Here is a 23,455-nt window from a genome sequence, read left to right as displayed (position 1 = left end):
AATACAGTATAAAAGCTGAAATCCAAAGTATTTGGAAGGTACGAGGTTTGGGAAAGCAACTATAAAAGAACTGGTTGTAATTAGTGGACATCAGGGAAAAGATGTTGGAGGATAATTACTTTTTCTCTCTCTTTTTAATACGATCTGGCAAAATAGCTTCCCATCCCAGATCTTTTAAACAATATCTATTGTTTTTGATGGGGAAAAAAAGTACAACTAATTGTATGCGGATTCCAGTTCAACTCCAGAACCCTTTTTGTGAAGAGAAGGTTCTGGGGGCTGATGTTTTTGTGCCATTTTTGGAAGAAGCTTGGAAGATAAAGAGCAGACTTTCTAAATCAGGAAAGCTTATTATCCAACCTTTCTAATAATTGTTTCTGCTACGGTCAATGTGAAGACGGCATTTGATTTCTTAACCCCGAACTCCAGTGCTTTTTAAATAACCACAACCATCGTAGCCACGTTTTGAGCAGTTCTGCAGCCACTGACTCGTTGTGCCCTGCTGGGAGGGCATTTCTTGGTCAATAAGTGGTGATGCAGATCATCTCGTCAGCCAAGTCCTCTTCTTCACGGGAACGGAAGCTTTCCTCATCACTATAAACAAGGCCTAGACTCTCAGCTCCGCTATGTTCCCCATCACTGCTATACAGAAGGTGGCTTCCACCACCTCGGCTGGGACTATCACCGCCAACAGGCTTGCGACTCAACAAGTCCGTGGCAGCACTTTCCATTTCATCCAGAGTCATGTGGCAGGCATCGGCAATCTCCCGCTTGGTAAAGGCCACAAAATTTGGGTCCTGTGCGTACATGCCTAGGCCTTCGGAGATGAGCACCTAGGAGACAAAGAAGAAAGGCAGGTTTAGTATTATGGTTTACTGAGAGGTCAAATATTTATTTTTTATTATTTATTTATTTTTATTTCATTTCATTTATATGCCGCCCTTTTCCCCAAAGGGGACTCAGGGCGGCTCACAATTCAAATCAGGGAAGGGGGGTACAGACAGAAAATAAAAAGACAAAACATAGCAATACATAATTTAAAAACACACAGCAGTCATACCATTCGAGACGGGGGCAACAGCTCTTTAGCCCCAGGCCTGTCGGAACAGCCAGGTTTTAAGGGCTTTGCGGAAGGCCTGGAGGGTGGTGAGGGTTCGAATCTCCACGGGGAGCTCATTCCAGAGGGTCGGAGCAGCCACAGAGAAGGCTCTCCTCCGGGTAGTCGCCAGTCGGCATTGGCCGGCGGATGGAATTCGGAGGAGGCCTAATCTGTGGGATCTGATCGGTCTATTGGAGGTAATTGGCAGCAGGCGGTCTCTCAAGTACCCAGGTCCAATACCATGAAGGGCTTTATAAGTGACGACTAGCGCCTTGAAGCGTATCCGAAGACCAATAGGCAGCCAGTGCAGCTCACGGAGGATAGGTGTTACGTGGGTGAACCGAGGTGCACCCACGATCGCTCGCGCGGCTGCATTCTGGACAAGCTGAAGTCTCCGAATGCTCTTCAAGGGCTGCCCCATATAGAGCACGTTGCAGTAGTCCACTCTAGAGGTCACAAGGGCACGAGTGACTGTGGTGAGGGCCTCCCGGTTCAGGTAGGGACGCAACTGGTGCACCAGACGAACCTGGGCGAATGCCCCCCTGGTCACAGCTGACAAATGGTGTTCAAAAGTCAGCTGTGGGTCCAGGAGGACTCCCAAATTGCGAACCCTGACTGAGGGGCGTACTGTTTGACCCCCCCAGCCTGAGAGATGGAAAACTTGGCCAATTAGTAGGAGGGAAACACACCAGCCACTCGGTCTTATCCGGATTGAGTACAAGCTTGTTAACCCCCATCCAGGCCCTAACAGCCTCGAGGCACTGGCACATCACGTCAACTGCTTGGGATGAGAAAGTTTGCACTGCTCCATCCTGGTCCTGCCACTGGTCATCCATAAGAGAGATCAATGCAGTCCCAGGATTATACCTGAAAAAAGGATAATTTACTTGCAGATCATTTATTCCAAGGCTTCCAACAAGTGGAGATCTAAAAATGGAGGACTGGGAATTATTTATTCTCTAAAATACCTTGGTCAAAACATTCTGTCCTATATTCAGTTCTGTGTACTGGAAGGACACATGTCCCGAATTACGACTCCATGAAATCTGTCACTTCTCAGGCTTTGAAAGGATTTATGTGGCAGAAAAGGCTACACAATGTAGCTCTCTGGTTCACCTTAGGGTTGAAAATTTATTTGTAACAATTTGAATAAGCTTAATATAACACAGCTACTCATTAACGTTATTTTTCTTCACTTTTTCATACTCTTTTGATTTTTCTCTCTGCACTCTTTTGATACATTGTTTGAGTTCTTCCTGTTTAATTTTTTTTGGGGGGGGGTATATAATTTACATTAGGTGTAAATTAGGTGGTGCAGTGGTTAAATGCAGCACTGCAGGCCACTTCAGCTGACTGCAGTTCTGCAGTTCGGCTGTTCAAATCTCACCGGCTCAGGATTGACTCAGCCTTCCCTCCTTCCGAGGTGGGTAAAATGAGGACCCGGATTGTTGTTGGGGGCAATATGCTGACTCTGTAAAACCGCTTAGAGAGGGCTGAAAGCCCTATGAAGCGGTATATAAGTCTAACTGCTATTGCTACATTATGAGTTTAAACAGAAAGAAATGCAGCCCTTCTATTTGTGTTACTGCTTGTGCAACTTGTATCTTTAATGCGATAGTCGAAATGAAAGTACTTGAAGGAAACAAGAGATCGGTCCCACGCTCACCGCTTCCACCAGACTGTCCGCGCTGCCAGATCTGCCACCGGAGCTGTGCCGGAGAGGGCTTGGAACCTGGAGGCTTCCGTAGGTGTGGCAGGTCAGCTCGGCTTCATCCCTGTACCAGTGGGCCTGCGACATGGGTGGAAGGCTGCTGCTATTCTTTTCCCAGCTGTATCCTGGCACCCTCTCCTCCTCCACTAGGATGAGCGGCGCATAGAGCAGCCGCCCTCGTTTCGGAGGCGTGGCCCATGATTGCGAGGAAGACGTCGAAGTGCGGCTGCCACTGTGCCATGAGCTATACTTGCCGTAACCCTGGTGGGACTGAAAGAGAACGGGGAAACGCAGTCAGCCCAATGACAATAATGCCGCTGTGCTTTTTAACAGCCTTTCGATTTACAAAGGAAAAAAGGCCAGTTTAGTCTTTTGACAGCTTGAAATCCAGAATCGCGGTGGGCAGAGCAAGGCCATCTCAAGTTGACACGGTCTATTCCCGCCCTGCCCACAATGATTCGGTGTCTGGAACTGTATGTGGAGAACATTTCCCAATCAGTGAACCGTTTGGAGCTACAGTAGATGAAGAAATGCTCCAAGGAAAAGCAGAAGCAGCTCGGTGCGCTCACTGATACTAGAGCACAGCGGGAGAGAAGAGCCATGGAAACTGGGATACTCCAGGTAGATAACAGTGCAGGGAAACAATGTGCGTTTATTTTCTTCTAGGTTGGAGACCTTACGCTGTTTGGAACTAACATGCAATAATTTTCAGCCAGCATGCTGGCAAGGTATTTGGAAATGTATTGGAAAGTGTGGGTGTAAATGGTTTGACGCATGGTACAATCAAATAATGGAACAGCCAACGATATTAACCTGGTTTGATCATAAAACAACCATATTACAAGTTCAACTACTGAAAGAAAGGTGAACCATTACAGAAGACCATCCTGAAATGTTCAGTTGAGTTACATACAACATGACTGCTATAATGGACACAGCAGAGATGGGTTGCTCCCGGTTTGGCCCGGATCGGGCGAACCAGTAGTAGTGGCAGCGGGAGGCTCTGCCCACCCGCCCGAATGCATGCACAGAAGCGGTTCCACCACAAAACCGCGGTAGACTAAAGCGCGCTCGATGAAACCGCGTACGTGACGTCCTCCCAGCGCGACGAAAACATCACGCTGTGAGCGGGAAACTTAAAATTAACCCGTAAATCTAAACCTAAACCCCCCAAACCTAACCCTAAACCTAACCCTAAATCTAACCCTAAGCCTAACCCTTAACCTAACGCTAAACCTAACGCTAACTCTTAACCTAACCCTAACCCTAACCCTAACGCTTAACGTAACCCTAAACCTAACCCTAACCCTAACCCTTACCTTTATGTGAATCGGCTTGCTTTAAAAGCGCTTTTTAAAGCGCCCTTTTTTCTCCGCGGTCGTATTTGTCGCGCTGCTGATGACGTCACGTACGCGCTTTAATCGGGCGTGCTTTAGTGGACCGCGGTTTTGACGGGTCACGCACAGAAGCATCTCACGCGAGTGCAAGCGCACATACGAGTGAATCGGTAGTAAAAAAAATTGGAAACCCACCACTGGGACACACAGCATTTCATTATTTCATTCAGCTAGGAGAGGCCGAACTGGTGTGTGTGTGAGAGAGAGGAGTTGGGGAGAGAGAGGCGGGTGGGGGAGAGAGAGAGAGACAGAGACACTTAACACCTGTTTTCAGCGTTCAGGTTCATCCCTACAACACGTGAAGCAATCTTACTAGAATGCCTGTCTCATAAACAGTCCTCACATACTGAGAGCAATAGGGATGTTTTCAGGAAGGATTTTGCTTCTTCTAAAGTCTCTTTTTTAGAAAGAAGACTCTATTCATGCTCTTTTACCTGCACGTGTGTTCGACCCAGTGGTGCCTTTTGGTGGTAGGTGCCTGGGATGGGGATGTCATCGCAGCTGTCTTGACGCTGCAGGCACTGGATGCTGAAGGCTGGTTTGCGACCTGCCCAAAGAAGGAAAGTGACGGAAGGGAATGGCAGAGCAGGCGTTAAGTAGCCATTGGTGCAGGACCACCTTCTACTACCGTGTTTCCCCAAAAATACGAGAGAGTCTTATATTTTTTTGACCCACGAAATATGGCCTTGGGATTATTAAAGGGGAAAGCTTATTGTTTTTGGGTTTCTGGGCGGCTGCTCCCTTGCGACTGGGCTCCCGAAGAGCCGGGCACAGCCTCAGGGTCAAATGGTTGTGTTGCGCTGTCGCAGCAGCAACACAGCAGCCATGAGGTGACCACCCTCGCAGGCAGCCACCCGGCAACCCCCCTTTCCAGCCAGGCACAGCGCCGGTGAGTGATCTAGCGGTACCTGGAAGGCACCAAGGAACACGAGCACCTGTTCGCCACCCTCCGCCTCCCGCAGCTCAGCACCTTCGGAATGCCCCTAGGTAAGTGAATGGGGCTCTGCATGGCTGGAGAGGGGGGGTTGCGTGAGCGGCTTTTCTGCTCCCCACTTGCGCGACTCACAGGCTCACGATGCCCTTGGTTAACTCTACAGTACCTGCAGAGCCAGGGCATCTCCGCTGCTGGCGCCGCCCGCCACTTGGTTTTTTTTTTGCAGCTTTCAAAGCACAGAAGGTGGATGCCGCTCTGGAAGTACGCTCTCTGGTTGTGGGCTGCAGAGCGTACTTCCATAGAGCGTACTCCCAGAACGGCATCCGTCCTCCATTGCAGCTTACAAAGCATGGAGGTAGGATACTGCTCTGGGAGTACGCTTTATGGTTGTACACTACCATAGAGCGTACTTCCAGAGTGGCATCCATCCTCCATGCTTTGAAAGCTGGAAAAAAAACAAAAAAAACCCCAAGTGGCGGGCGGCCCCAGCAGCGGAGATGCCCTGGCTCTGCAGGTACTGTAGAGTTAGCCAAAGGCATTGTGAGCCTATGAGTCGCGCACACAGGGAGTGGAAAAGCCGCTCACGCAATCCCCCCCCCTCCAGCCATGCAGAGCCCTATTCACTCACCTAGGGCCATTCTGAAGGTGCTGAGCCACGGGAGGCTGAGGGTGGCGAACAGGCGCTTGCGTTGCTTGGTGCCTTCCGGGTACCGCTAGATCGGTCAGTGGCGCTGTGCCCAGCTGGAAAGCGACAGCGCAACACAGCCATTCGACCCTGAGGCTGTGCCTGGCGCTTCAGGAGCCCGCTCGCAAGAGAGCAGCTGCCCGGCAACCCCCCCTCTTCAGCTGGGCACAGCCTGACTGACCTAGCGGTACCCCGAAAGCACCAAGCAACGCGAGCGCCTTTGCTCCCCACCTCATTCCCGCAGCTTGGCGCCTTTGGGATACTGCTAAGTTGGCGAGTGGTGCTCTGCCTGGCTGGAGGGGGGGGGGATTGTCCAGGGGGCTTATTTTCGGGGGTGGGCTTATATTTTTGCCCATGTGAAAAATGTGGCAAGGCTTTAATTTCAGGACAGGTCGTATTTTCGCAGAAACACGGTAGCCCCCTGTTTAGCTTAGCCAAATATCTACTCTACTATATATATTTATTCGTTCACTAAATGTGTAACGGTTCTTCGTCATAATTTTTTTTAAAAGCTAAACATAGTATGGCTACACACTTTTCTAAGACCACAAGAAGGAATGCAAGTGAAAACACAATGGATAAAGTAACTCTACAGTTGTTTATAGCCATTCTAACCAATGGACTATTCAATTGCATTTAGTTCTTCACTTGAAAGCCTGTGTTTCCAAACTTTTTTCCATATGTCTTGAAATTGTACCGTTTCCAAATTTAATTTTATCCCCTATTCTTTCCCCCGGCCCGTTGCCATTCGTGGCATGACAAAACCGCGCTCGACTAAAGCGCGCCCGATTAAACCGCGTCGCTGACGTCATCAACAGGGCGACAACAGCCAGCGCGGAGAAAGAAGGGCGCTTTAAATAGCGCTTTGAAAGCAAGCCGATTCAACTTAAGGTAAGGGTTAGGTTTAGGGTTAGATTTAGGGTTAGGTTTAGGGTTAGGTTAAGGGTTAGGGTTAGGGTTAGGTTTAGGGTTAGGTTAAGGATTAGGGTTAGGTTAAGGGTTAGGTTAAGGGTTAGGGTTAGGTTAAGGGTTAGGGTTAGGTTAAGGGTTAGGGTTAGGTTTAGGGTTAGGTTAAGGGTTAGGGTTAGTTTTAGGGTTAGGTTAAGGGTTAGGATTAGGTTTAGGTTTAGGTTAAGGGTTAGGTTTAGGGTTAGGTTTAGGGTTAGGTTAAGGGTTAGGGTTAGGTTAAGGGTTAGGGTTAGGTTAAGAGTTAGGGTTAGGTTTAGGGTTAGGTTAAGGGTTAGGGTTAGGTTTAGGGTTAGGTTAAGGGTTAGGATTAGGTTTAGGGTTAGGTTTAGGGTTAGGTTTAGGATTAGGTTTAGGGGGGTTAGGTTTAGGTTTAGGGGTTAATTTTAGGTTTAGCGTTTACAGCGTGCTTCTGTCTCCGCGCTGTTGTCGCCCTGTGATGACGTCAGCTACGCGGTTTCGTCGAGCGCGCTTTAGTCGAACGCGGTTTTGTGGTGGAACCGTTGCCATTCATTGGTCCTAAAGAGACTGTACAGACATTGTTGTTTCATTTGTAGATACCGTGATAGACAAATGTTCCTGCAACTAAGACAGGTTTGGACAGTTTCTTGCCTCCCTCTTCCAGCTACTCTCCACCTAACCACCAAATCCCCATCATCATCCTCCTGACCTGCGGGAGTGGCAGGCAAGAGGCGCCGGCGCTTGGTCTGCCTCCCGTCCAGGACTCCTTTGCCCAGTCTGCTGTTGAGCCGATGGGAGGGCAGAGGCAGAGAGCCCCCGTAGCCACTCTGCCAGTGATGCTGGTTGGACTGAGGGTGGTGCAGATGAGGCTGCCTGTATGAGAAATGCAACCACATAGTTCAGCCCCTTATGTTTAGTTTAGTTTAGTTTTCTCTTTATTTGTATGCCGCCCTTTTCCCTGGGGGGACTCAGGGCGGCTCACAGTTCAAAAAAGCGGGGGGAAAGACAAACAATATTCCACATGGAGACAACACAACATATTAAAAAGAGAGCACAACAGTCACACAGTCACACAATTCGGGTGGGGTTAAAATCTTAACCCCAGGCCAGCCGGGACAGCCAGATCTTTAAAGCGGCGCGGAAGGACTGGAGGGTGGTGAGGGTCCGAATCTCCATGGGGAGTTCATTCCAGAGGGTCGGAGCAGCCACCGAGAAGGGATTATTCCCGATAATTGAAATTTATTTGAACGTGTGAAAGATCACCAGGAACGTTTCTCAGATGAGACAACCGGGCATTTTTATTGGAGCGGCAAACTCATCTGCTCGGTTCCAAGGTAGTTGAATTAAGCCTGCAAAGCATAAACTGCGATAGCTAAGAGCCAGCTGCATTATGTGGTCCCTCAAAAATAACCCCTCCATCTGCATAAAGTAGCCAGAAGGAAACTGTCCTGGATAAAGGACATAGTCTGGTAAACTAAGGTCAGGGATTATGACGTTCTGACCATGAAGAGAAATCAGCTTGGACTTTATCCAGTCCAGGTACAAAAATAGGAGGGCCAAAGCTTGCTATTCAGAAAAGCAGGTAAGGTGAGTAGTTCAGTCTCGTGACCCGACAAATGCGCGCATGACAAAAGCGCGCCGACAAAGCCGCGGCGCTAAAACCGCGATGTCATCAACGTGACGTCATCAACGCGGCAACAACAGCACGCCGACAGAAGTGCGATTTAAGTTAAGATAAGGGTTAGGTTTAGGGTTAGGTTTAGGTTTAGGGTTAGGTTTAGGGTTAGGGTTAGGTTTAGGGTTAGGTTTAGGGTTAGGTTTAGGTTTAGGTTTAGGGTTAGGGTTAGGGTTAGGGTTAGGGTTAGGGTTAGGTTTAGGGTTAGGTTTAGGGTTAGGTTTAGGGTTAGGTTTGGGGTTAGGTTTACAGCGAGCTTCCGTCGGCGTGCTGTTGGCGTGCTTCACCGCTCATTCGTCGGCGCGCTTTAGAACTCGCAGTTTTGTCACCGCGGTTTAGTCGGGCGCGCTTTTGTCGTTCGCCTTTTTGTCGGTGAACTGTTTAGTCTAGCTGAGCAAGTAAAGCAAGATTTGGGACACACAGATGATAAACATGGTATTTGTTCTACTGAAGGCTTTCATGCAGAAACAGTGGAGTACTTCTCCCATATTCAGATCACATTTATTAGCTCTTCAGGGAGATATTCCTGGCTCCTGAGTACAACTTTACAGACACGGTGGCTGATCTTGTAAGCCTTGTACTTTTGCATTGCCCTTCTGCTTCACACAATTGTTTTTAGGAGTTGGGGGATTAGGAAGTATCCTCCAAGTCAGACATAGGTTCTGAAGAATTGGAAGGCTTAGTTTTGCCCCTACTCGACGCTCAAGATCTACTCTTTCAGGTGAGAGGACATCCTCCGAATGTTCTGCTCATCTGACCTTTTCTCCTCTTCTGGTGAAAATATCCAGAGGGACCAGGATAGACTGTGGACATGGCATTGGAAGAGATATTATTGATCTACTGGATAGTTAACAAACAAACAAAAATGGAAGTGGAGTACCAAGAAGAAAATCCAGCACGCATGCGCAGAAACGTCACGCACATGCACGCATGAGCAAACTGGTAGTAAAAAAAAAAAAAAACGGAAACCCACCACTGTAACACTTACTTGTCATGTGGGGGCAGGTTTTCAGAGTCTTCCTCCCGGCTATAGTTTCCTTGCTCAGCTGAGGTGTCCTCTATACAAACTTCAGCATTGTTAACTATTTCTTCTACTCTTGGTGGGAAACTGGAGCGTTGCCTAGATAGAATTATATGGTTGTGAGGAACTGAATTGAATTGAATTGAATTTTATTATTTGTATGCCGCCCTTCTCCGGGAAGGACTCAGAGCAGCGAACAATTCAATAGGGGGAAAAGGGGAACATAAAACGAAATACAAATAATTAAAATAAGCAAAAGTCACACAATCATACAAGTCGAGAGGGGAGGGAACTCATCAACCCCAGGCCTGCTGGCAAAGCCAGGTTTTGACGGCTTTTCGGAAGGCCTGGAGAGAGGTGAGGGTCCGGATCCCTGCGGGGAGTTCATTCCAGAGGGCCGGAGCTGCCACAGAGAAGGCCCTCCCCCGGGTAGTAGCCAGATGGCATTGGCTAGTAGATGGAACCCGGAGGAGGCCAACCCTGTGGGATCTAATGGGTCTGTGGGAGGTAATTGGCAGCAGGCGGTCTCCCAAGCTCTTTCCCCTCCCATAATTTACTATGCCCCACTGCATTTACAACTATCTTCTTTCCTCCCCTGCCCAAAAGCCCATTCAACCCTTCAGCACCTGTTAATCCTCCGTTGAATGGAAACAGGAGGCAAGTCAGCAGGCTCATCACCGCCACTAATGTTCTCGTCATAGGGCTTCAGCCCATTTAACACATGGGAGGAGCTGGTCTTAGAGAGGTGCTGAGAGGCCACACTCTTGTCTTCTTGTTCTGTTGGAGTCTCAGCAACCGAGGCATGGCGCTCAGGGGCTTCACTATATAACTCAGAACTCTGTACGAAGAAAGGAAGGAAGGAAGTCTTAGAAATCAATACTTTTCCTGTTGTTCATTGCTGTTCCTGGATAGCTTAATATGTTACACATGTGATCTAGCCAAATATTTTAAACCGAGCCTGTTCTTTCAAATCTATGTGCCAACCTCAGTCTTATTTTCGGAGTGTCTTTTCCTTTGTCAAATTTGCATGCCTGCAGATTTCTAGTCTTTGGTGCTCTTGGCTCTGGTGCAGTGGTGGGTTGTAGGCGGTACGGCCCGGTACTAGATCGGTATCAGATCCTGCCTGGAGCACCACATACCGTTCCGGTACGGTGCTCCGGAGGGCCCACCCGCCCAAGCTCCTTACCGTCTTTTAAAGCTGTCGATGCTTCCACGCACGCGCATGGCACATACAGCACCTGTGCGATGCTCTGCCGAGCATCGCAGAGGCTTGCGGAAGCGTCGTTTCCAGCTACAACACATGCGCTTGCTGTGCATGTATGGTGCGCGTGTGCATGTGGGTGACGCCGGAGCCGTTCCATCCGTACTGGTTGGAATGGAATCCAGAACCCACCACTGCTCTGGTGTCTCCCCATTTTCTTTAGACTGTATATGTATCATTCCCAAAATAGCAGTCCTAATTATCCTTCCTGGAATTAGACCAAATTGATATCCCACTCTGATTTCCAAAGTAAAATCAATATCAGTTACACTACTGGGAAACCCAGGCCTTTAGAAAAAAATCATTTATTTATAAAGAATTGTGATTAATGGCATCTTTCAGTTTATATATATTTGTATGTTTCACCCATGCCCTTATGCCCACTCCCAGCTTCATCTGCTCTGTTTAAACTATTCTGCAGCAAGCAGCTTCATTGATGGAAGTGCTATCTGCCAGTTCGCACCAGTTCGGTAGAGCCGGTTCGTCAAATCTACTGAACCGGTTAGAAGAGGTTCCACCAGTGGACCCGGAAAGCAGGCCACACCTACAGAAGAGCTTCCAAAATTTTTTGAAACCCACCACTGACACACACACACACACACACACACACACACACACACACACACTCACACACACACTCACACACACAGACTCACACAGAGAAAGAGAAAGAAAGGAAGAAAGAAAGAAATAAAAAAGAAAGAAAGAAAGAAAGAAAAAGTAAGAGAGAGATGAAAGAAAAAAAGGAAAAAGGGACAGAGACAAAAGGAAGGAAAGAGAGAGAGAGAGAGAGAGAGAAAGAAAGAAAGAAAGAAAACACATGGCCGGCAAGCCACTCCCACCAGGTCACATGGCCAGCAAGCCACACCCACAAAGGAGGCCACACCCACAGAGGAGGTTCGAAAAATTTTTGGAACCCACCACTGTATCTTCCACAATCTTACATGCATTTAGATTTATTTTTCTGCATGAAGTATAATTCTGGAAGGCAAGGCATTTTTTCATGGATTTAGCAGTTGCGCTTCAGGTTTTTCTGTATTCTCCTTGTACTGTTAACAATCCTTAGATGAAAGATAGTGGCCCAACAAGAGAAAACGTATGAGAACCCTTTTATATGTTGCCCTTTGGGTGCCCAGATCTGAGATGTCAAAACGACCCTGACAAGACTTTTCGGCATGGCTGATCGCAGGTCTTTCTACTCATCCAACTGGACACAAATGACACCGTAAGACACGCATGACCCATCCAGCATATGAAGGTTTCAGAGGTGGGTTCCTACCAGTTCGCACCTATTCGGTAGAACCGGTTGCCCAGGTCATATGGGATCATATTTTCCAGCTCTCAAAATCAAGGATGGCTTCAACCACAAGGATCTTATATTTGCAGTTGTGTCCCATCCAGAGGTGGGTTCCTACCAGTTTGCACCTATTCGGTAGAACTGGTTCGTCAAATCTACCGAACCGGTTAGAAGAGGTTCCACCAGTGGACCCGGAAAGCAGGCCACACCTACAGAAGAGCTTCCAAAGGTTTTTGAAACCCACCACTGGTCCTTGGATATGATTATTCTACACTATCATGCTCCTATTTATAAAACTCAGTGCCTCTGTGAAAGGTAAGGATGACTACTGCGTTTGTGGTGCAATCAGAACTTTGTGTGTGTTGAAGTTGTTTTAACGCAAACCAAAGATGCCTTTTAAAAAACAAGTTTGCATCCTATTCTTATGCATGCCAGTGCTGTGTGTGAGGTAATTTAAGGTGGTTCTGACAAGTGTCGTCGGCATCTTCATATCCGGTCACATGGGTGGCAAGCCACTCCCATCCGGTCACATGGGTGGCAAGCCACTCCCACAAAGGAGGCCACACCCACAGAGTAGGTTCGAACAATTTTTGAAACCCACCACTGGAAGGTTTATTTCATGGCTTTGGAGAGAAGAGGAAAAGCTGGTATTTCTAATCAATGCTTCCCAAAGAAAGCAAACAGTCTTTAAGAGAAAGGATCTTTTTGGGGGGGCAATTACTAGTTAAAGAAGAAGAAAAGAAATACAGGGAGGTCGAAACAGGGGATCTAACCCATTATCTTAACTGTCTCTACATTAATACATAAAGGATGAGTAACAAGCAACACCAGTCAGATGTCATGAGACAGAAAGGCCAGTATGATAAACAATGATTACAGAAACACAATGGGATGGCTTCAGAGGAACAGACAACATCAGAGAGAAGGCCGGTTAGTGCTGGGTAAAAGGTATGAACTTCCCTATAGCTGGTCTGAATCACTGATGGTAATACAAGTGTTGAAAGCATCTGAGTTAATATAGCACAGCAGGCTAATAGAAGCAATAACTTGCTACAAGTCTGTTATAAATCATCAAACTAGTCAGAAGAGGAAAAAGATTCACTAAACTCCCAATACCCCTTGATGTATTTCTGAAGGGAGGTTTCAACTATTTAGATATCTGTTGTGGCCCAGCAGGAGCCGTTGGAGCTGCCACCAGACTCTGACAGCGAGGGGCCCTATGAGTCGGCTTTGGAGGATGTGGAGGACTCTGGACAGGGTTCTGACTCCGAGCAGGGTGCAGAGAGGCTGGTTGGCCACCAGGAGGCGCCTGACCCTTGGACCAATGGGGAGGAGACAAGGGAGTGTGATCCAGACGTCAGCAGTGGGGAGGAGCCAAGGGAGTTGTTCCTGGATGCCCGGCACCAAAGAGCTAATAGGCGTCAGGAACAGTTGCGCAAGTACAGGAGGTAATTGCATCCAGCTGGTGGTAATTAGGCTCCTCTCCAGACTATAAAAGGACTGCTTGTGCACACGCCCCTCTTGCAGAAGTCAACGCAGGAAATAATGTCAGAGAACATTATTGTGAGCTTGGTAGGCTGGATTGCTGCCATGGCTTATCTGTGTTGGATTGCTGCCAAGGCTTATCTGTGCCGGTTTGCTGCCAAGGACCTGTCTGTCTGTTAATTAAATGCTGTAACTTCTCTGGCTCAGAGTGTGTGTTGGTGTGGGACGAGGGGAGTCAGAACAGATATCTATTGGAAGATAAATTCTACCAAACATAAGATGTCACATACATGTTTTACTCGTCCTTAATGGTGATTTCTTTTTTCAAATGATTGAGATAGGCATTAAGGGATCTGCTGTCTGGGATTTGATACTTACTAACCAGGACGAGATGTTTAAGGATATTAAAGTGGTGAGAACTTTGGGAGCAAGTAACCATGCATTCCTACAACTCTTGATTTTAATTAAAAAAAAGTTTCACAAAAAACTCCAACCACGCATATTAGAAAGGCAAATTTTAATGAAGTAAGAAAAGTGCTATAGAAATAAAACCCTAAAAGCAAAAATGTAGGTGCTGTGACTTTTTGAACAGGAAATTAAGGGTTACATAGCCTCCAACAATACTAGGAGGAAGAAAATTAGGAAATTTCTCAAGAAGCCCATGTAGTTGACTACAGAATTCAAGAAGGAACGGATAATGAAAAAGGATGTTCACTGGAAATGGAAGGAACAGCTAACAAGCAAGGACCACTTACAATGCTTCAAATGAGAAGTGTAGGAATCAGGCCACTTGAAAGTGTCTTGAAGACAGTGCTATGATTGCTAAAAGTTAGTAAGTGTGTGTCAAAAATAGGTCCTGAGAAACAAATCTTGCATTTCTTGGCAAGGTAACTTAGATAAGGACAATGCTGAGAATCTGAGTTACCTATCTTTCAGCAAAGTTTTTGACAAGGCTCCATACAATGTTTTCACTGATAAACAATTAAAGCGTTGTTTAGATGACATAGTAGGATGTTGGCCAAGGAAATAGCTGGTTAACTATACCCAAAACAATGAGCATGAAATGACATGAAAACCTGATCTGGAAATTGGAAAGCAGTAACTTATGAGATCCCACAAGGATCTGTCTTGGGGACAGTATTATACAATATCTTTATTAATGACCTGGATAATAGGTGGATGACGCAGAAATTGATGGTTTGGTCTCTACACTCAAAAATACAGAATGAGATTGCACAGGTGAGAAGCCTGAACTGAGAGAAACAAGATGTCCCCCAAAAGGGAGATTTGTGGCTTTGCAGCAACATCATAGAAGGAAAAGGATTCAGTTACTGAGAACAAGCTGAACATGAATCAGCAGTGTGAGACGGTTGCTAAAAGAGCTAAGATAGTTATGGGCTTCATCAAAAGAAGCACTGCACAAAAGGTGCATCAAGTACCTATATTCTTCTACTCCAAACCGGAGTGTAGCAAGAAAGATTATATAGGAATTTGAGGATATGTCTACAAAAACAGATGAAAGAAACTTGGGATGCTTGAGAGACCGCCTGCTGCCAATTACCTCCCACAGACCCATTAGATCTCACAGGGTTGCCCTCCTCCGGGTGCCATCTACCAGCCAATGCCATCTGGCTATTACCCAGGGGAGGGCCTTCTCTGTGGCAGCTCCGGCCCTCTGGAATGAACTCCCCGCAGGGATCCGGACCCTCACCTCTCTCCAGGCCTTCCGAAAAGCCGTCAAAACCTGGCTTTGCCGGCAGGCCTGGGGGTGATGAGTTCCCCTCCCCTCTCGACATGTATGGCTGTGCGACTGTTGTCTACTTTTATTATTTGTATTTTGTCTTTTATGTTCCCCCTTTTTTCCCCCTTTGAATTGTTCGCCGCCCTGAGTCCTCCCGGAGAAGGGCAGCATACAAATAATAAAATTCCATTCCATTCCATTCCATGCTCCGTTGGAGAAAAGATTAATGGGAGACTTGATACTGATTCAAGATGTTAAAAGGTACCATAGGGAACTACCATACCATTGTTTGTTTGTTTATTGGATTTATATGCCGCCCTTCTCCCAAAGGACTCAGGACAGCGTACAACATAAAAAAACCAACAACACATATTACAAAAGTTAAAAAGGAAATTAGATAGAGTATCCAAAGACAAACTCAATTAATATTAAAAATAACATTTTAAAAATTAGATTAAAATTAACAATTAAATCAATTATTTATTTTGTTTTGTTCAGGCCAGGCCGGCTTGCTGGAAAAGCCAACTTTTTAGGGTGCGTCGGAAGGACCGGAGGTCGGGGATTATACGAAGCTCCGGGGGCAGCTCATTCCAGAGGGAAGGCGCTCCCACAGAGAAGGCTCTCCCCCTGGGGGTGGCTAGCCGACACTGTCTGGCCGACGGCACCCTGAGGAGGCCAACTCTGTGGGATCGCACTGGACGATGGGAGGCTACTGGTGGCAGTAGGGGGTCTTGCAGGTACCCTGGGCCTAAGCCATGGAGCGCTTTAAAGGTCAGAATTAATACCTTGAATCGCACCTGGAAAACCGGCAACCAGTGCAGGCTGCCTAAAAGGGGCGTAACATGGGAGCACCTAGGTACCCCCACGATAACCCGCGCGGCCGCATTCTGGACCAGCTGAAGCCTCCGGGTGCTCTTCAAGGGCAGCCCCATGTAGAGAGCATTGCAGTAGTCCATAGGGTCCACAGAAAGTAGAAATAATGGCTACAAGTCGCACCAACCTAGATTTCTTTTTTAAATACAAACAAAAACTTCTAAATGATAGGATCTGTACAACAATGGAAGTGTAATGGGGTTGGGGGTTCTCTATCTTGGGAGTTTTTTAAGAGCCTGGACCCTCTTGAGGCTAGTTTAATCAGGTCTAATGCAAATTGCAGAGGGATTGTTTAAAAGTCCACGTTGCCTCTTCCAATTCCACAATTTGACGATAATCCAATATTTTAGGGTTTGAAGTTGGATAAGAAATTGTAATGCCCAGGCTCAGCACCCAGAAACTGAATATGAAACAATGCAGTCATGGAAAAGAGAATGAATAATGGGTGTCCACAGGGAGGGGCTCAAAAAAGTATAGATGGCAGCCACAATCATACAATCAAACTGTCAGCCTCTGCTTTGCTGCTGCTTCGGCTGCCATTGAAACGGGGAGGGGGGGCATGGTATTTGGGAGGGGAATCATGTGCTGGAGGAAGATTCTAGACGCTGTCCTGACCATCTCATTGCGCATGTGGAGGAAGGGAGTTTCCCCCCAAGGTTAACTGTCCAGTATTCCACCCTGATGATGCTTTTTGAATATATCTCCCATCCAGGGGTGGGTTTCTCGCCCCGTTCCAACCGGTTCGGTTGGAACGGGGCCGGTGGCATCCTCGTGCACGCGCGCAGCGCACGCATGCGTACTAGCATCTGTGCGATGCTCCAGCTGCCCCTGGAGGATCGCGCAGGCGCTGTATGCATCCTGCGCATGCGTGGAAGCGCAGAACTCGTCAAAACCGGGTAAGGAATGCGGGCGGGCGGGTGGGCCCTTCGCCGTTCCCGGAAGTTGCTTACTTCCGGGTTCGCCGACAAACCGGTTCGTGGGGACCGCCGCAAACCGGTTGAAACCCACCCCTGCTCCCATCTAACAGTTGAGTGAATTATAATTGGACTATGGACTGGGGTGCCAAGGGGAGGGGATTGACCTATGCATGATATTCTTTGCTTTCGTGCCTAATTAACCAGATTCAGCTTAGCTTTGCTACTATTCGTTTGTAATTAGTAAAAGTACACTTAATTTCTAACAAATGGAGTTGGAGTGGTTTCTTTCCTGATTATTAAATGAAGCAGCACCTGACACAAACACTTTTTACATGCAAGGTTGAGGCCATCATTTTGACTTTTTTAACCCCCTTCCCCCCCCCACCCCCCTTGCAGACACCCTTGGAATAATCTGAAGTAAATGTTAATTTTGCTCACTCGCAGAAAATTAATTGCTGCATATTCTTTATCTCCAAACCTGCTAGAAAAAAGACGGCTCTCTGACTTTCTAGCCCTGTCAAGCTAGAAACACATTCTAAGTCTGCAGGCAGAATTCTCACTCCCTTTCTCCAAAAATCTCAAAATTCTCTTCTCTTCTGCAGTTCATAACACCATATTGTACGTGCATCTGCTCTCCTAGAAACCTAGTAGCAACCTTTTCCAATTTCAGCAGAGAAGAGTAGGTGTGGAAGAACAGAACTGGCTAGCTGAATTATCTCATTTGCAATTAGCTGGAGGGGCACTGGGAGTTGACTTTCAAAATAATTCATCTTTTAGAATCTATTCATGTTATTTCCACCTTGAAACCCTGTCTTCACTTAAATAACGATATCGAACCAAATCACAGCCAAAGGAAAATCAATGAGCAACTAGTGCTTGGAGTTAAGTGCTCTGTTAACACTCCGGGGATCCCATGCTCTTGAGTGGGTTTTGTGGTGCACTTGGCTATCATTCTCAACTTATCAGAACTTGTAGTCCACACGTTGGAGGTGCACCATGGGGAGCTGTGCAAAAACAAGCTGTATGATTCAATAAAAGGCTGGGCTACTCTAGGCTTGATTACTGTAACGCGCTTTCCTTGGGGCTGCCCCTGAAGAGTGTTCGGAGACTACAATTGGTCCAGAATGCGGCCGCGCGAGCGATATCGGGTGTACCAAGGTACACCCATGTTACACCTATCCTCCGCGAGCTGCACTGGCTTCCCATCGGTCTCCGAACGAGCTTCAAGGTGCTGGTTATCACCTTTAAAGCCCTACATGTCTTGGGACCTGGATATCTGCGGGGCCGCCTCCTGCCACATACCTCCCAACGACCCATAAGATCTCACAGGCTGGGCCTCCTTCGGGTACCGTCGACCGGGCAATGCCGGTTGGCGACTACTCAGGGGAGGTCTTTCTCTGTAGCTGCCCCGGTCCGGTGGAACGATCTACCCGCAGAGATCCGGACCCTTCCCACTCTCTCAGCCTTCCGGAAAGCCACTAAAACCTGGCTGTTCCGGCAGGCCCGGGGCTGTTGACCCCCAAATACGGTCCAGCCCCATTTAGAACGTAGTGTATGGTGTGCTGTTTTTAAATCTATCTTTTCTTTCCCTGCATTTTATTTTTGATTTATTTTCTGTACTGTAAGCCGCCCGGAGTCCTACGGGATTGGGCGGCATATAAATGTTATTAAACTTGCAAACTTGCAAACTTACCTCAACCAGAGAAGAAAATTAAGCATTTTTTTAACCCCAGTTCCAACAAAACTCTTTCCCAAACGTAATATTTTATTATTTATTAGCTTTATATCCTGCCTTCTTTTTATAGAAATGCTTTTTTTTTTTTACAATAATAAACTGTGAGAGATGGATTGCGTTGACAGAGTCTGCCAGTCTCAGGGTCACCCAGCCAGTTTTCATGTCTAAGGAACATGAAAACTCATGATTTCCTAGCACTTTCAGCCACTATGTCAAACATAGCAAAGCATGGGTTTTACTATGAATATGGAGCTAACTCTACTCCAAAGAAGGTTCCAATAAACAGTAGCCTTGTTCTAGATTGATAACAGCCATCCACACAATGGAGACCTCATTCTTACTAAACTGGCAAAAAACCGTTCTCTCACTTCAGAGAACAGAGCTCACATGAGTGAAAATTCCTCCCTGGAAAAATACGTATCTCCTGTAAATAAATTTTAAAAAACCTAATGCGTCCGAAAGGGTTCCAACCCAGCATTCTTCCTAATCTATTTTCTTTTTTTTTCTTTGAAGTGTAGGAAGTTATCACCCAGCCCTCTCCCAGAAAAATGAAATATCCTAGGAAATATTGAAAAGGCAGAATATTTCTCTGGTTGTGAAAAGAAAGAAACATGTTTTAAAAGACAGAATAGCTGCCTGTAGCTTCCTGCCCATCCCCATTTTGTCAATGGGCCATTAAGAAGGCCAAGCTAGTCCACTTTACATAATAAAGGCTTCTCCACTTTAGCTCCAGGGGGATGGGATTAAAGCATGATAATATTGGCCCCAACTGACCACATGGCATCTGAGAACTCAACCAAACCTGGATTCAAAACGCAGCCTAGAGAGTTGCCCCTGCATGGCCCCATGGGAATCTGACAACCAATCAGAATACATTTCTTACACAGGAACAGGAAGCAGAGAGGTGTGACCGGTTATAAAAAGCCTAGCAAGCCCCTCATTCAGCCCTTCTCTTCTTCTCCACCAACATTGATCACCTTTTCTGTTCAGGGGCTCAAGCCATGTGGTCCTGTCCACCAATAAACCATCTTTCCAAGCAGCCTCCATGTCTCCAGTGTCTTTTTCCCCACTTGGAGCCGAACCCAGAAGGACATTTCTTTCACCAGAAGAAAAATCAATAAAGTGCTTTCAACCTTCTAAGCTTTTCACAACTTACAAATTTGCTTCCTTAAATCCGACTGGAACAAAGGCTTTACCTTGTAAATGGCTGTCTCTTCCTCAATGATTTTCTCCTCAACTTCTTCCTCCTCCTCTTCCTCTTCCTCTTTTCCTTCCAGGTCACAGGACATTGCTCTGCGGATCTCAGGCCCTAGATCTTGTAAGCAGCTCAGTCCAGCCTTATGGGGGGGAGGTCCCAAAACAAAAAGATCAACTATCTGTGTTTCAGGGCCTCCTCATCTGACCATTTAAGGGAGGGGGTCTCCAATCTTGGCAAAGCTGGCTGAGGAATTCTGAGAGTTGAAGTCCACAAGTCTTAAAGTTGCCAAGGTTGGAGACCCCTGTTTTAAGGGATCCGTCTTAAAAGTGGTAGGGTTACCTGCAAGGCTGAGGATTTGCTTGGGGATCCATCCGGTCCAAGCAGTCCCTTTTCTTTCCGCTTACGGAATTTACGGAAATAATCTTGAATCAGGAATGTGGCATAAAACTTTCCTACAGTTATCTCCTCCCCTGCCAGTGGAAGATGCAAGCATTTAGGAACCTGTGGCTAAGTTCAAAGCATTCATGTTCCCCTAAAAACCTTGAGGGGATGCTACAGAAATGTTTGGCTTTTTCTTTCAAACTACAAGAGAATAGCACCACTGTTCTTGTAGCGAGTGCGTTTTGTTGTTTTCAAGGATGACTTCCATTTTGCATCAAGAACAGTTATCAGGGGAAAAAAATATTTTTGTTACACTTGCAGAATCTTAACTGGTGCAGCACCAAACAAGTCTTAACAGCTGTTCAATTTCTGTGAATATTTAAGTGGCCCATTAAGCTAACCTAATGTTTAATCTTCCCTCCCCTCTTGACTTTCTGGAGACTTGATAAGAGATTATATTTAAGAGAAAGGACAAAGGAACACTGACCTTCTGCAACAGGTAACACCTCATCCAGTAATTTGGGCTTAGTCCGTTTCCAGATCTTTTTGATGACAGAACGGAGTTCCCTATTGGCCATATCCAGGTCTCCTATAAGAGAAGAGGAGAATGAGATTTTATTCCTGATTCCTCTATTAAATTATCCAAAACTACCCCAAGTAGTTTGGAACTAAGAAAACGAATAGTGGGAATACAGTCAGATGGAGGTGAAATGAATTAGGGAAGGAAAGAAAATGGGGAAGAAAAACATTTCTGGTTTAGATATGTGATCTATAGACATCTTCCCAGCCTTATAACTATAGCTGGATTCCCATTGTAGTCCAACACATCTGGAGAAAACCAATTTAAATGGCAGGTACGAAGCCTGGGGAAAGCATCACTATCATTGTCATCTGTTGTAATAAAACAGGAAGATTGGCTCTTGAGAACAGCATATTAGGACAGGTTTAGAACCAGAGGTGGGTTCCTACCAGTTCGCACCTATTCGGTAGAACCGGTTCGTCAAATCTACCGAACCGGTTAGAAGAGGTTCCACCAGTGGACCCGGAAAGCAGGCCACACCTACAGAAGAGGTTCCAAACTTTTTTGAAACCCACCCCTGGTCCTTGGATATGATTATTCTACACTATCATGCTCATATTTATGATTCTAAAACAATTGCATTATTTTACGGTAGCACAGACTTATCTAATTTGTTTTCCACTATTCCACAAAACAAAAGCAGGAGAAAAAAAGTGGAGAGAAGGGAGGAGTCTGTGGGATTAGGGTAGGTAGGACATAGGAGGAGCAGTTGAGAACAGGGAAAAGGTTTGTGGAAGCTTAACTAGAAGCCTGGAAAAAAGGAACTCTCCATGTACAAAATACTTCTCTGCATTAAATTAGTGCTTTACCTTCTGTCTTGATCTTTAGTGATGTACGCACCAGAGCAAAGAGGGTGGCATTGAAAGTGACAGTTCCATCTGAGTTCAATGGCATGTTCATGGCCACCAGCCTCTAAAAGATAAATTAAATCAAGAATCCCTGTAATCTTCTCTTAGTGGTCACTATAGTCCAGATGAATCTGATTTTTGTTGACTTACTTTGCAGGCTACGCGGTGGGGACACAGCTTCCCAAAACCCAGAGGTGGCTGTATCCGGCGCAATAGGGTCACCACATCCAGATGTTTGATGTAACCTCTGGAAGAGCAACATTTATTTAATTAAGCCTTCCTCTACCTGACGTCCTTTAGTTTCGATGAAATATTCTCATCACCTCCAGTTCCCATGGTGAATGGGAAAACGTGAAACACACCTGTCATCTCTCATTATAGGCTGCAGGTATTCTAAATTAATCTGCATGAACATAAATTACATTTTCACATGTATTAAGCACACGAATAGCCAAGCATTATAAAGGAACACAATTTAAAAAGTATAGATTTAAACCAGAGGCCTATTAATTCAAATGTTTATCAAACAGCAGCGTAGAAAGTAATAATGATACGAAACACATTTCAAAGAACATTTTAAATCAGAAAGATGTAGGGAATAGACAATGCCACTACTAGGAAAACACACTTTGACTTGTCCCAATGATGTTGCTATTATTTTATCTGAAATCCATGAGGGAAACAGACTTAATCATCCTGGGCTGTTAAGTGACATTTCTTTCCTTAGTTAGAAACCATCCAAAGAAAATCCTCAGGGTGTGTAAAATCTGTTAGGTTTTGTCACTCAGCATCCTGAAGAGAAATTGACTGTCTTGCAACAAATAGAGGCAGGAGAGAGTCAGCAACTGGGATACTCAATGTCACAATTATAGGCCTGTGCAATTTCCAGATGGATGGAGGGTCGTCTAACTCAGCACTGAGGAAATTGAATTGAATTGAATTTTATTATTTGTATGCCGCCCTTCTCCGGGAAGGACTCAGGGCGGCGAACAATTCAAAAAGGGGAAAAGGGGAACATAGAACAGACTACAGATAATTAAAATAAACAAGAATCACGCAACCACACAGTCGAGAGGGGAGGGGAACTCATCAACCTCAGGCCTGCCGGCAAAGCCAGGTTTTGACGGCTTTTCGGAAGGCCTGGAGAGAGGTGAGGGTCCGAATCCCTGCGGGGAGTTCGTTCCAGAGGGCCGGAGCCGCCACAGAGAAGGCCCTCCCCCAGGTAGTAGCCAGGTAGCATTGGCTAGTAGACAGAACCCGGAGGAGGCCAACCCTGTGTGATCTAATGGGTCTTTGGGAGGTAATTGGCAGCAGGCGGTCTCTCAAGTACCCAGATCCAATACCATGAAGGGCTTTATAAGTTACGACTAGCACTTTGAAGCGTATCCAGAGACTGATCGGTAGCCAGTGCAGCTCGCGGAGGATAGGTGTAACGTGGGTGTACCGAGGTGCACCCACAATCGCTCGCGCGGCTGCATTCTGGATGAGTTGAAGTCTCCGAATACTCTTCAAGGGCTGCCCCATGTAGAGTGCATTGCAGTAGTAGGAAAGACCCTTAAATAGTAAAATCATGATCTCGAAATGATAGTACCAGTTCCTCAGGCAGGACTACCACTTATATTTCCCTTTCAAAATATTAACTCAATATATAATCTACAATGCCTTTTGTGGTATGCATCAAAGCTATCGG

General features: G+C 46.4%; 1 protein-coding gene across 1 annotated transcript in view; it reads right to left on the bottom strand.

The window, feature by feature from the left end:
• Positions 1-23,455, bottom strand: part of CACNA1F (calcium voltage-gated channel subunit alpha1 F) — an 89,417-nt gene continuing 65,962 nt past the window's right edge. Inside the window, 13 exon segments of the mRNA XM_032210685.1 lie at positions 1-619; positions 704-833; positions 2,766-2,838; positions 2,881-3,080; positions 4,642-4,754; positions 7,463-7,626; positions 9,417-9,548; positions 10,076-10,287; positions 19,955-20,095; positions 20,296-20,426; positions 20,825-20,926; positions 21,727-21,829; positions 21,916-22,012. Coding sequence (XP_032066576.1) covers positions 522-619; positions 704-833; positions 2,766-2,838; positions 2,881-3,080; positions 4,642-4,754; positions 7,463-7,626; positions 9,417-9,548; positions 10,076-10,287; positions 19,955-20,095; positions 20,296-20,426; positions 20,825-20,926; positions 21,727-21,829; positions 21,916-22,012 — 1,696 coding nt within the window. The 3' untranslated portion in view covers positions 1-521.

This window comes from Thamnophis elegans, chromosome 2, assembly GCF_009769535.1.
Source record: "Thamnophis elegans isolate rThaEle1 chromosome 2, rThaEle1.pri, whole genome shotgun sequence".
NCBI classification, from domain to species: domain Eukaryota; kingdom Metazoa; phylum Chordata; class Lepidosauria; order Squamata; family Colubridae; genus Thamnophis; species Thamnophis elegans.
The sequence above is the reverse complement of the archived record's forward strand: the minus strand, read 5'-3'. Positions and strand labels throughout refer to the sequence as shown.